This window comes from Camelus bactrianus, chromosome X, assembly GCF_048773025.1.
Source record: "Camelus bactrianus isolate YW-2024 breed Bactrian camel chromosome X, ASM4877302v1, whole genome shotgun sequence".
Lineage (NCBI taxonomy): Eukaryota > Metazoa > Chordata > Mammalia > Artiodactyla > Camelidae > Camelus > Camelus bactrianus.
This window is the reverse complement of record NC_133575.1, coordinates 68,234,022-68,248,768: the sequence shown is the minus strand read 5'-3', so window position 1 is coordinate 68,248,768 and position 14,747 is coordinate 68,234,022. Positions and strand designations below refer to the sequence as shown.

Sequence of the window (14,747 nt, the reverse complement as noted above, 5' to 3'; positions counted from 1 at the left end):
CAAAGTCACTTCCCTGCCCCAACAGTGCTCATAAGTGGGGAGCACTAATGAGGTACTCCTATACCTCCCAGACAGGGAAGTAAGAGCAGAAGCCCAGTGGGAGATTTAAACCACCAATCTTGCCCAGAAATAACAAGGGGACCCTTCCCTCCTTGGGTGTCAACAGAGACTGACCAGGGAACCTAGACTTCTACCCTCCACTAGGTAGCAACAAAGCAGCACCACCCACACCAAGATATATCATAATCAAGATAGCCAGAGTCAAGGATAAAGAAATGATCCGAAAGGTAGCAAGAAAAAAACAAACAATGAGTTCCAAGGGAACCCCCATAAGGCTCTCAGCTGCTTTCTCTACACAAACACTACAGGCCAGAAGGGAGTGACAAGATATGTTCAAAGTCCTGAATGAAAAAATGATGCAGCCTAGGATACTTTATCCAGCAAGGTTATCCTTTAGGATAGAAGGAGACATAAAGAATTTCACAGACAAGCAAAAACTACAAGAGTTTAGCAACACTAAACCCATGATAAAAGAAATACTGAAAGGTCTACTCTAAATAGAAAAGCAGCAAGATGCTACAGAAATGAGAAACTCATAACTGGAAAGGTGTTAACTCATGAATTACAAATAAAATAAACACGAAATTGTAAAAGAAGACATGTAAGTCATTAAGAGTGGGAGAGGGAAGCAAGAAAATATAGAGTATTAATTTTTCTTTTTAAAATTTTTGTTCTTGGTAGCATGGGTTTGAGCTTATATTACTATCTGTTTAATACAAACAGTTATAGTAATGGGTTAATAGACTTACAAAAAAGGTAACTACAAGTGAGTCACAAAAACTAAATAAAATCCAAGATAATAAAAAGGAAAATTACCAAACCACAAAAGGAAGAAGAAAGGAACAAAGAGGAAATACAAATTCAACTGCAAAGGTAAGTTCAAAATAGCAATAAACATACATCTATCATTAATTATTGTAAATGTTAATGGACTAAATGCTCCAATAAAAAGACATAGAGTAGCAGACTGGATAATAAAGCAAGAACCTTCAATATGCTGCATACAAGAGACCCACTATAGGGAGAAGGACACATATAGATTGAGAGTGAAATGATGGAAAAGAATATTCCATGCAAGTGGAAAAGCCAAAAGCGCAGGTGTAGAAGTACTAATTTCAGACAAAATGGACTTTAACACAAAGGCCATAAGGAAAGATAACGAAGGACATTTTATAATGATTAAAAGAGTAATACAAAATGAGGATATTACACTCATTAATATATATGCACCCAATATAGGAGCACGTAAGTACATAAAACAATTACTAACAAAGATAAAGGAGGAAACTGATGGGAATACAATCATAGTCGGAGATTTTAACACTGCATTAACATCACTAGACAGATCTTCCAGACAGAAAATAAATAAGACAACAGAGAAATTAAATGATACAATAGAAAAATTAGATTTGGTGGATATTTTCAGAGCATTACACCCCCCAAAAATAGGATATACATTCTTTTCAAGTGCACAGGGAACATTTTCTAGGATTGATCATGGACTTGGGCACAAAATAAACCTCAATAATATTAAGAAGACAGAAGTTAATCTCAAGCATCTTTACTGACCAAAATGCCATGAAACTAGAAATCAACTACAGAGAAACAAAGGGAAAAAAAAAGCATGGATTAAACAACATTCTATTAAAAAACCAATGGGTCAATGATGTAATCAAAGCTGTAATTAAAAAACACCTTGAGACAAATGAAAATGAAAGCAAAACCACACAAAATTTATGGGACACAGCAAAGGTAGTGCTAAGAGGGAAGTTTATAGCAATACAGGCCTTCCTCAGAAAAGAACAACAATCCCAAATAAACAATCTAACCCACCAGCTAAAAGAATTAGAAAAAGAACAGCAAAAAAACCCACAAGGCAGCAGAAGGAAGGAAATTATAAAGATCAGGGAGGAAATAAATAAAATAGAGACTGAAAAATCCATAGAAAAAATCAATCAAACCAAAAGCTGGTTTTTTGAAAAAGTAAATAAAATCGACAAACCTCTGGCCAAACTCTCAAAGAAGAAAAAAGACAGACCACAAATTAGCAAAATAAGAAAGGAAAATGGAGAAATTATAACAAATAAAATAGAAATACAGAATATCATACGAGAATATTATGAAAAACTATATGGAACAAAACTGTATAACCTAGAGGAGATGGAAAAGTTTCTAGAAACATACAGTCCACCAAGACTGAACCAAGAAGAAACTGACCACTTGAACAAACTGATCACTAGAAATGAAATTGAATTAGCAATAAAAAAAAACTTCCTACAAACAAAAGTCCAGGACTGGACAGCTTCACCAAGGAATTCTACCAAATATACAAAGAAGAACTCATACCAGTGCTTCCAGAAGATTGAAAAGGAGGGAATACTCCCAAACTCATTCTATGAAGCCACCATCACGCTGATACCAAAATCAGGCAAAGACACTACCAAAAAAGAGAATTATAGGCCAATATCACTGATGAACATAGACATCAAAATCCTCACCAGAATATTAGCAAATAGAATCCAACAGCACATAAAAAAGAGTATACATCATGATCAAGTGGGGTTCATCCCAGAGACACAAGGGTGGTTCAACATATGCAAATCAATCAATGTAATACATCACATCAACAAGAGAAAGGACAAAAACCACATGATCATCTGAATAGATGCAGAAAAAGCTTTTGATAAAATTCAACACCCATTTATGATAAAAACTCTCACCAAAGTGGGTATAGAGGGAACATATCTCAACATAATAAAAGCTATATATGAAAACCTACAGCCAACATAATACTCAACGGTGAAAAACTCAAAAGCTTCCCACTAAAATTTGGGACAAGACAAGGCTGCCCACTATCACCACTCCTATTCAACACAGTCTTGGAAGTCCTAGCCACAGCAGTCAGGCAAGAGAGAGAAATAAAAGGGATCCAAATTGGAAAAGAGGCAAAAGTGTCACTATATGCAGATGACATGATACTATATATACAAAACCCTAAAAGGTCCACACAAAAACTACTAGAACTAATCGAAGCATTCAGCAAGGTAGCAGGTTACAAGATTAACATTAAAAAATCAGTTGCATTTTTTACACTAATGATGAATCAACAGAAAAAGAAAGTAAAGAAACGATCCCCTTTAAAATAGCACTCAAGATAATAAAATACCTAGGAGTAAATCTAACTAAGGAGGTAAAAGACTCATACACGGAAAACTATAAAACACTGATGAAGGAAATTAAAGAAGACTTTAAAAAATGGAAAGATATCTCATGCTCCTGGATTGGAAGAATCAATACTGTTAAAGTGATCATACTGCCCAAGGCAATCTACAGATTTAATGCAATCCCTATCAAATTACCCAGGACATATTTCACAGAACTAGAACAAATCATAATAAAATTTATATGGAACCACAAAAGACCTAGAATTGCCAAAGCATTACTAAAGAAAAAGAAAGGCTGGAGGAATACCTCTACCAGACTTCAGACAATACTACAGAGATACAGTCATCAAGACAGCATAGTATTGGTACAAAAACAGACATATGGACCAATGGAACAGGATAGAGGGACAAGAAATGAACCCACAAACTTTTGGTCAACTCATCTTTGACAAAGGAGGCAAGAATATACAATGGGATAAAGACAGTCTCTTCAGCAAATGGTGCTGGGAAAACTGGACAGCAGCATGTAAAGCAATGAAGCTAGAACACTCCCTTACACCATACACAAAAATAAACTCAAAATGGATCAAAGAGTTTAACAGAAGACAAGATACAATAAACCTCCTAGAAGAAAATATAGGCAAAACATTATCTCACATACATCTCAGAAATGTTCTCCTAGGGAAGTCTATACAAGCAATAGAAATAAAAGCAGGAATAAACAAATGGGAACTAATGAAACTTACAAGCTTCTGCACAGCAAAGGAAACCATAAGTAAAACAAAAAGACAACCTACGGAACGGGAGAAAATTTTTGCAAATGATGAAACTGACAAAGGCTTGTTCTCCAGAATATATAAGCAGCTCATATGACTTAACAAGAAAAAAATAAACAACCCAATTCAAAAATAGGCAAAAGACCTAAACAAACAATTCTCCAAGGAAGACATACAAATGATCAATAGGCACATGAAAAAATGCTCAATATCACTAATTATCAGAGAAACGCAATTCAAAACTACAGTGAGGTATCACCTCACATCAGTCAGAACGGCCATCATTCTAAAGTCCACAAATGACAAATGCTGGAGAGGCTGTGGAAAAAAGGGAACCCTGCTACACTGCTGGTAGGAATGCAGTTTGGTGCAGCCACTGTGGAAAACAGTATGGAGGTTCCTCAAAAGACTAGGAATAGACTTACCATATGACCCAGGAATCTCGCTCCTGGGCATATATCCAGAAGGAAGCCTATTTCAGAAAGACACCCGCATCCCAATGTTCATAGCAGCACTATTTACAATAGCCAAGACATGGAAACAGCCTAAATGTCCACCGACAGATGACTGGATAAAGAAGAGGTAGTATATTTATACAATGGAATACTATTCAGCCATAAAAACCAACAACCTAACGCCATTTGCAGCAACATGGATGTTCCTGGAGAATGTCATTCTAAGTGAAGTAAGCCAGAAAGAGAAAGAATACCATATGAGATCGCTCATATGTGGAATCTAAAAAAAACAAGCAAACAAACAAAGCATAAATACAAAACAGAAAGAGACTCATAGACATAGAATACAAACTTGTGGTTGCCAAGGGGGCGGGAGGTGGGAAGGGATAGACTGGGATTTCAAAATGTAGAATAGATAAACAAGATTATACTGTATAGCACAGGGAAATATATACAAGATCTTATGGTAGCTCACAGAGAAAAAAATGTAACAATGAATATATATATGTTCATGTACAATTGAAAAATTGTGCTCTACACTGGAATTTGACACAACATTGTAAAATGAGTATAACTCAATAAAAAATGTAAAAAAAACTACAGTAATGAAGACAGTGTGATACTGGCATAAAGACAGACATACAGATCAATGGAATAGAACTGAGAGTACAAAAATAAACCCTTACATTTAGGGTTAAATTAGTTTTTGACAAATGTGCCAAGACAATTCAACAGGAGGAGGAACTGTCCCTGTGAGGTGCATGGCTTGATGAGTTTTTGTCATAGGAGCTCTATTGAGAATATTTTTCACAGGGGCCCAAAATTTCAGCTGTTGCTACAGGCAAAAATATAAATACAAAAATACATACAAAGTTAGGTGTAAATACTAGTTTTCAATTATTTATGCCATTCTTTCCATTAGTCCAGATGAGTGAATGGATATAAAGTGTTTTCTCTGCTTACAAAATTAAGTTCTGTTTAACATCTACTAGCTCTTTCATGATAAACAAAAGAATTTGTGTTTCAGTTAGACTTAGGTAAACATTTCACTTTAATCATATTTTGATCAGTACCAAAATATGCTGAAAAATTATAAAATTAGTTACCATGAAATTAATACTAGTCATTCTTTTGGTAGAGGAAAAGAACAATAAATCTAGGCAGGGGTGTATAATCCTCATAGAAAGAGAGAGCAAATATTTGAAATAAAAAATACAATCTACCACCATTTGGCAACTGGCAGTTCTTAACTCATGGTAGGTGTTTAATACATACTCGTTGAAGAATTAAATGAAGAACTAAAATGAGCAAATATTATGAAGCAGGCTTTTATTTTGTAGACATTTAAACTACTTCCTCCTCTTTTCTCCCACAGTAACTTTTAGATATCTTTTAATTTGAATATAATTTGTATTTACTTGTCAATTTCACCCATAAGAGTCCATTCCTTGAGGACAATACTTTGATCTTGTTCTTCTTTGTCCTCCCTCTTTCAAAATCAATTGATTCATTTGTTCATTTATTTCCTTAATTGCCAAAATTCACTCTAATTTGTCCACCATAGGTAGCTATTTTAATGTATTTAATGATTATCTTTTTTATTTGAGTTTCTACAAAATGCACATTGTAGTAATGTGTAAATTTTTTTTAATTTTGTTACATATCTCATTTTTCTTACTTTTTTCTTACTTTTCTTACTTTTTCTCACATTGTAAATGGTGTATTAGTTATTTTGTTTCTTATCTTTTTTCATACAGCACAGCCTTTTATATCCATCTGTCTTCCTATGTGTACATATAACCCATTCCTTCTGGCTGCTATATAGTACTACATGATATATATTCACCACATTTCACTCATCCACTGTCAGTGATGGACACATATATTACCTCAAACTCCCCATCATCATAAAAAACACTGTAATGAATATCCTTGTACAAGTGCTCTAATGAACCTGTATATTTTTGTGATATACACTCAAGAACAGAATTGCCATGTCACAGGATATGTGTGTACTTAATTTCACTAAATAATATCTCCATAATGGCTATACCACTCATCACTCCCACCAGTAGTACATGGGAACACTTATATTCCAATATCCCTACAAACATTTGGACTTAACCAACATTCTATTTTCTTCTAGTTTTATCTTATTGTTCTAACGTGCAGTTATCTGATAATTATTTTGAGCATCTTTTCATGTGCTTATTGGTTTTTGTGTTTTCTTTATGCCTTGTTCATATCTTGTTGATCTTTGTATCCCCAATGTTTATCACCAGCTCCTGAACATTATAGGGATTAAGATTTTTTTGAATGAATATGTAAAAGAATAAGAATGTATGAAAGAATAAAGTATCCACAAGACTTGTTAACAGTATGGATGTAGGGGATACTTTAAAGATGATCCCAAGATCAGATGCTCACATTCTTAAATGAAATAAGGAACAGAGCAGAAAAATCAAATTTAGTAAAAATAAATAAATTTTGAACATACTGAACTTGATGCACCTAAAAATATCAAGTGGGAATTTGGAAATATGAATGAATGAGGTTAACTACAGAGTCAGGCTGAAGAGGGGATGTGGCAGTAGCAGTTAGCCTAGTGATAAGAAAAGTGCCTGGTGAGTTTCAGAATGACTGAAAGAAAAGATCCAAAAACAGCCAGGCCAAAACTACATTAAGTATGTAACTCATGCCTTAGCTTAGAGTACTAATATCCATCAAGTCAACATGACAGATGGTCTCACTCGGGAGAGATTACAGAAATGAGTTACAATTTCCCCAGAACATGTTCAAATTATACTAAGCAAATTTTATTATCCGCCACAGATTGCTACTTAGTGGCTGTCTCAGTGTTTTTTATCCTTGGGCAACTATTTTCCTAGTTTAAATTACAAAGTCTTAATAAGTTAGTTTTTAATAGTAATTCTGAATATATTCCACCACATTTTCAACAACTTTATCACTTACTTCTGGAAAGTATTCAAAAGTAAATTGTACCAGACAGACCATGAATCCCAAATGGATCATCCATTGCCTTGCCCCTTCTAAGAATCCTCAGAACACCTGACAATTATATGGCTCCCTTCTGTGATTCCTAACATAGGTCATTATGCTGTGAACTACAGGACTGATGCACCGGCCAAAACTGACTGGACCAGGGATTTGTACCAGAGTAAAAGGCAGCCAACATGAGACTATCTAATAAAAGGGCCTGAGGTACAATTTCTGCCTAAGAAGGGTACTTTGCAGTGGTTAGTGACTAGCCAACCCAATCAGATCCTCCCTCTAGGAAAAGTCTGGATATAACACACATAGAGTTAGCAGAAGCAGAAAAATCATGAGAATGATAACTAACAGAGTTGGTATTCGTATTCTGAATGGTTCTTCTGGAGATTTGTTTAGCTGGTGAGACAGTTTCCTAGACTTTCCTCCTAATCTATGTATCCTTAGGATAACTTGAACTTGCCTCTGTTCTTCATAACCTGAAAAAGTCTGCTACTCTTTTCTCTATAACCTGTATAAAAGCCACATATTCCCCCCTAAATTAGTGGCTCTTGAACCTAGCAACACATTGAAATCAATGGTGGGCATTTAAACATGAAAATGCCCCATCTGGGGTGGGGCTCAGGCATCAGTACTTTTTTTCAGCTCCCCAGATGATTTTAAGGCACAGCTAAGATCAGGAAATATTGACTTACATAAGCCCACTGTGTGAAAATTTTAGGACTTATGTCAAATAGTCTTTTATTTTCATATTAATGAGGTTCACAGAATACCTAACAGCTGTCTGTTCAGTCATATGAGTGTGGGAGGAGGCAATTCACAGATCATTTTCACTTTATAGCATAAAGCAACATCCTGGAACCTATACCAAGTATGGTTAAGGGTTTCAAGGTATAACTTTCAAAGTTACACTGAAAATAAAGATGTTCAACAATGCTGAGTGGAAGCAGAAAAACTGATTTTGCTGGAGATAACTACCAGTCTTCCTAGGAATGAACTTCACTTTGTTAGGTTCCAACTATTTTCTGGTATCAGTCACATGAAAGAAAGAAGAGAAAGAGACAAGGACTAAAGTTGAGACAAAGGAATATATGGCTGGTATAATCAAGGATTTTGAAAATTTTACATCTATGATGTCCATGTTCCTTCCCATCCCCACCATCTTTGGTCCAAGCCCCATAACACAATCCCAGAGTCATGTATCATCTCCTGTATTCTATTTTCTACAGTGCTCTGTATTTTCTCTCCACTGACCAAATTCCTGCTACCTCCCCAAACTCCCAAAACCCTTCCATTGCATCTACCCTCCTCATTTCTTGTCTGAAATGAAACATGACTTCCCCCTGAGGTCACTACTTCCCCGTAACTCTCAAGTGGAGGCTATTCAAAGTGTTTCAGGGATAGGAGGGAGAGTTTGTCTTCTTCTGAGTCCCAATGCTGCTAAGCCATTAATTCTCCACCCTTAGGTAAAAATCTCTGTTCTTGTTAGTGAGGAAGTAGAACAGCTGGAACCCTCATGAATGGGAATGTAAATTGGTACAACCACTTTGGAAAACTATTTGGCAGTAGCTTCCAAAGCTGCAGTCCCTATGACCTGGCGATCCCACTCCTAGGTATATACTCAACAGCAATGTGCACTTATGTGCATCAAAAGACATATACAAGAATGTTCATAGGAGCATTAGCTATAATAGCTCAAAACTGAAAATAATTCAAATGTCCATCAACAGTAGAGTGGATAAGTAAATCATGATATTTTCACCCTCTAGAGTAACATACAGCAGTAAGAATGAATGAAGTAGCGTACATATATAATGGCTGAATCTCAAAAACAGTATTTCATGAAAGAAGCCAGACATAACATAGTAAATATGGCATAATTCCATTTACAAAAAGTTCAAAGATAAGCAAAATTAATTTATGGTGGAGAATAACTGTGTGGAGGAACAAAGGGGAGGGCTTCTGGGATGCTGGTAATATTATTTTTTTTTTTATTTGGGTGCTGGTTGAACAAGTATGGTCATTTTTTGAAAATTTACCAAGCTGATTATGATTTGTGTACTTTGTTGTATATATCCTATACTTCCATTGAAAAAAAAAAGTTTACTGAAAGGAAAGAAAAGTAATTCTCCTTTGAGGCCCATACCATCCGTCTAGTCATCCTTAGCACTGTCATCTACTGGCCTCCCGGTCACTTCATCACATCATAGATTTAGGATCCTGGTTAATAGTCATTTTCTATGCTCTAAATCCTGCCATAATGCTGAGTGGCTTTAATGTCTGCGTGGACGAATCACTCAAAAGCCTCACCTCACTGTTCTTTGACCTCATGTTCTTAGACCTTCATATTCACTCCACTGTGGTTACCCACTCCATGAGCACACCTTGAATTGACCATTTCCCAGACTTGTTAATAGCTAAAATCATAGACTCAAAAAGCTTTACTTTGACTACAACCTCCTATTTCAGCTTTAATTTCCTTACTGCTCTACTCCTGTTCTTTGAGCTAATAACATTACCATAGAAAACTTTTTTGTGAGAATTAAGTGAAATAATGTACATCAACAGCATAGCACAGCATCTGACACACAGGAAATACTAAATACATGGTATCTATATTTCAATATTAAGTATTCTATTATAAACAAATATCTTTCAGACCCAAATTTTCCTGAAATTCACTCAATCTCTGCCGTTAACGAAATTTAGCTTTTGACACTACTACATTCCTCTCAATCTTTTTAAAAGAAGGCCAGTCCTTCAGCTGTTCTCTCTGATTCAAGAAGTCAGGAGGAGAGATCAGCACAGTCCTTGGTCTCAAGGCTAATTCCACAACGTTTCACCATTATATATACCTGTTCAAAAAGCTCTTATGTTTCAAAATGTATGTAAACTATTTTCAGAATTATCTACCAACCTTCAGGACTCCTTTCTATCTTAATCCTTGCAAGTAAACTCTGGGGTTTCAAAATTAACTCAGATCACCCTTTTTGTACCTTAGCCTCACAGATGCTTCCTCAAGCTTAAACTCCATGATCTGGACTTAGATCATGGGATTTCAGACCCAGTTCTACTGCTTACAACAGTGTGACTGTGAAAGTTACTCAACCTCCCCAAGCTTCTGTTTCTTTACCTGTAAAATGCTGGGAATAACAGTAGCTACTCACAGGGTCACTGTGAAGCACGAATGAGAAAATTCACATAACGTGCTTAGCAAAATGCCTAGCACAGTAAACATTCAATAACATAATAGCTGTGATAACTATTATTAATTCTTTCTTCTATTCTTGGTGCATCTCCCCTTGTATCCAAACCTGCTCAGGTCTCCTGACAGTTTCCCCCCAAGTTTTACTGAGATTTAATTGGCATACAGTCTCCTACTTTTTTAAACAAAAAGATACCTTTTCTGGAATTTGCTACCCTTATCTCAAGACTTCTTTTCTACCTTTCGCCACAACATTTCTCTAAAGAGTAATGTACACTTGCCTTTCAGAGGAGGCAAGGAGTAGTGGAAAGATCCTGGGCTTTGGAGCCAAATATACTTGTGTTTGAACCTGGTTCTTCCACTTAATAGTTGTATAACCTGGAGCAAGCACTTTTTCTAAGCCTTGGTTTCTTCATAAGTAAAATGGGGATACTACTCATTTCTTAGGAGAAGAAGATGAAACTGAAATAATACATGTAAAGCAGCTGGCCAAAGTGGGTGCTAAACGAATGCCAGTTTCCCACCCCTGATCCTTTCCTTAAACCCTTACAATCTAGGTTCTCTCTCTACCACTTTACCTCACTTCAGCTCTTATTAGCATTATGACTGGGCAATTTACCTGACTTTTCCAAACCTTAGTTTTTCATTTGTAAAATGGTGATCATAATATCTACAACATAAAGTTGTCTTGAGAATTAAGTGAAATACCATATGCAAAATACTTTAGCACGGCACTTGGCCTTGTAGTAAGCACTCAATAAATGGCAGCTACTAGTGACTTATTAATGGCCAAATCAAAAGACTGTTCAACTCATTCTCTCCTTCTCTAGGTTTCAGTAACAACACACTATTCAGGTTTGCTTTTTGACCATTCCTTCTATCTCTGTACTTCCACCATGGTATCATTCTTTATTCTCTTCAACCAGGTGTGCGCTCTCGGAACCCTCAGATCACTTTGTACTTGTCCCGAGGCAAGGCACTTCCCTGAATCACAGGTGTTTGTTATATGATGCAGCTACACTGTTTAAATGAATCTCTTTTATCTCCATTGCCTGGCACTTATTCATTCACGTAGAGTTTATTTAGTACCTAATATAAGTCATACCTGTGCTAGGTACTAAAGATACAAAAATCAATATAATTACTGTCCTCAAGTAGCTTATAGTTTAGGAGGGTAAAACAGACAAGTAAATAGTCTATTATTTGCAGTGTGATAAGTCCTATAGTAAAAATATGCCCCAGGTCCTGTTTAAATTAGACTGGGAAGGTCGAGGACACTATCTTGGAAAAGGCATTTTTGTGCTTAGCATATGGGGAGGCAGTACACAAATCTCTTAACTGAGTGAGTGAAATATGAATAGGAACTAACTAGATGAAGATGAGAAAGGGCACTTCAGGTCCAGAGAAAAAGCAGGGGACAAGGCTTGGAGTACAGATGCTAGGAAAGCTCCTGAAAGACAGGATATGAAGCTGCAAAGCCAAGACACGGTGTTCTAGACATAGGAGTCTGACCTGACCGCAGAGGTTAAATGATGGAGTGCCAATAAAGGTTTTTAAGTAGTGGACAGGCATAATCAGATTTGCATTTTAGTACTCTAGCAGTGGAGGGGAAAATGAATTACATAATAGTCAGGCTAGAGGCAGCAAGTCCAGTTAGAAGGATGTTGCAGTAATTCAGATAAATTATTAAGGCAGAAATGTTGTGAGAATGGCGAATCAAGTCGGATACTGAGCCTGAACTATTCATATTTGTATCTCCTGGAAGCGGTGCACTGTACACTTAAAACCTGCTACAAATATGTACCCAGAGATATTTGTCTACTTATACACATTGGACGACTGCTGTTGTTGAAACCTACTTAGGGAACTGCAACTAGCAACCAGCTGAGTCACTTCCTGTACACAGACTAAGTAAAGGCACCTTTTCCCATTACAGAACTCAAAAGAAACTTAGGTTTGTTAGTCAAACCCGGAGAGTAACAGTGACTACAAACCCGCGCACTGCACAAAGACTTGAGACGTCTCTATCCTGGTCTATTTCACCCGAAATAATGTTTGAACAAAGTCCTTCAAAGGGTCATTGAGGCCCCGCCCTGTGCACCCAGACAAATGCCCAGGATTCTTTTCTCTTTGTTTCAGCTCAAGACCCAAGTCGGCCGCTGCTCATTGCGCGGCTGGCGACTTTCACCCAGCCGTTTCCCAGTTTCCACCCTGCCGCTGTATAAACAGTCAACTGCAGGGGACTGAGGAGAGAGTACTGTTCCAGGCTGAGGAAACTCTTACGGGGACAGGTAGGTGTCTTGAGGCTTCAAACGTTATAGATTCCCTGTACTTGCCAATCCTCTCACAACCCCACCTCACCCTCGTATCTTGCAGTGGGGTCCCTTCTTAAGTTAGGAGGATCCCTTCTATGGTTACTAGAGTGCTAGCTATCGACACACAGAGAAACTCAGCAAGGTATTTTTTTTTTACTTACCCTAGCGGCCGCCATATCTCTGACCCTCCGCGCCCAGGTTTTCACACGGAGAGCGGAAAGGGACAAAACGGTTCAACTGGGCTCTACTCACAACAGCCCCGCCCAGTTCCGCCCCTCGCCTGCCCGCTCCCGCCCCTTCTCCGCCTTTCTGCTGCGGCTCTGGGAAGCGGCTATAGTTAACCCGCTCTCCTCCGGAGAAACGGGTTCAACCTCTTGGTTGATTGTCACTATCTCTGATAAAGCCGTTCAGAATAGTCTCCATAGTCCATTTGAAAGTTCTTTTGCTGGGTACAGAACTTTTCAGTGTTTTCGTTGTTTCAGGCATATGTGATTTGTCTAGATGAAGATTTAAAATCCAAGTCCTGCTGCTTTAATAACTATACAGTCACAAAGAACATGTTACTTCTGCAATACGTGGCGAAGTCCCTACAGTCTAAGACTCTGTCTCTAAGCGCCTACTACATGCCAGGCACTCGTTCAAAGTACAGATCATAACATAATGCTTTCCCTCATAGAGCTTATGGTTCCAAAAAGAAAAAAGAAACAAGTGTTACAAAGTGCCAAATGCTATGAAGAAGAAAACAGTATGGGGATGGAGTAGAAATTTACTGGTTTAGCTAGGTTAGGGAAAGACTTTCTGATAAGGTGACATTTGAGAAAAGTCCTGAAGGAATTTAGAGAAGAACGTTCCACGCAGAAGGAACAGCAATGAAAAAGGCCAATGTGTCAGAAGTGGTAAGTTGAGAGGGAGTGAAATAACACACTGTGTAGGGGCCTTTTTTTTTGTGCCACCATATGAACTTTGGATTTGACTCTGAAAAAGAGGGGAAGTTAGTGGAGGGTTTTGTCCAAAGATGTGGCACAATCTAAGTTTGATTTTAAAAGGATCATTTTTGGGAGGGGGGTGGTATAGCTCATGCTTAGCATGCACAAGGTCCTGGGTTCAAGCCCCAGAACCTCCATTTAAAAAATAAATAAGTAAGTAAGTAAATAAATAAATAAATAAATAAACAAACCTAATTACCTCCCCCACCAAAAAGGATCATTTTGGCGCTGTAAGGAGAATATGTGGACAGGTGCAGTGTTCTCAGTAGGAACAAGATCTCCCCTAGGCCTCCAGTGAATGATTCTAAGGAAAGATGCTCATAATCTATCCATCAACATACTGGATATTAATTCATTTATTCATTCAACAAATATTTAAGTACAAATTATATGCCAGGCATCAGTGACCTACCTAGCACATTTGACACCCAAAGCAGATTTTTTTACAGCCTCCTCCTCTATATGACAAAATTATTTTAAGAAATAATGATGAAATTAAACTAATAATGAAGGCCATAAAAGAAATAGAGTGAAATTTTTCTTTTAGTGAGTGTCACAGCTTTCTTTTTATCTAACTATCTATCATGCCAGTATAAAAATAAAATAGAAAATAAAGTAAATAGTACAGTACAAAAAAGGGCAAAAGTAATGGATCAACATTTTCTAATTGTGTTAACGTATTTTTAAAGTAGAAAGAACTTATATATACCTACATATTGGTCTACTGCAGTAATGAGTAATACTATAGTTTCTGCTTTTGAGCTTTAGCATCTGTAT

The 14,747-nt window shown here is 37.0% G+C and overlaps 1 protein-coding gene and 1 long non-coding RNA gene across 4 annotated transcripts in view; one reads left to right on the top strand and one right to left on the bottom strand.

Moving 5' to 3' along the window:
* Nucleotides 1-13,257, bottom strand: part of APOOL (apolipoprotein O like) — a 64,246-nt gene extending 50,989 nt beyond the window's left edge. For 2 of the 3 annotated variants that reach the window (XM_010949742.3, XM_074360036.1), the window contains exon 1: nt 13,146-13,257. In XM_010949742.3, coding sequence (XP_010948044.1) covers nt 13,146-13,160 — 15 coding nt within the window. In that variant the 5' untranslated portion in view covers nt 13,161-13,257. The remainder of the gene's footprint in view (nt 1-13,145) is intronic. The other variant, XM_045512664.1, reaches the window with a different exon arrangement.
* Nucleotides 12,619-14,747, top strand: part of LOC123615258 (uncharacterized) — a 30,575-nt gene continuing 28,446 nt past the window's right edge. Inside the window, exon 1 of the long non-coding RNA XR_012504903.1 lies at nt 12,619-12,960. This is a non-coding gene — a long non-coding RNA (uncharacterized LOC123615258). The remainder of the gene's footprint in view (nt 12,961-14,747) is intronic.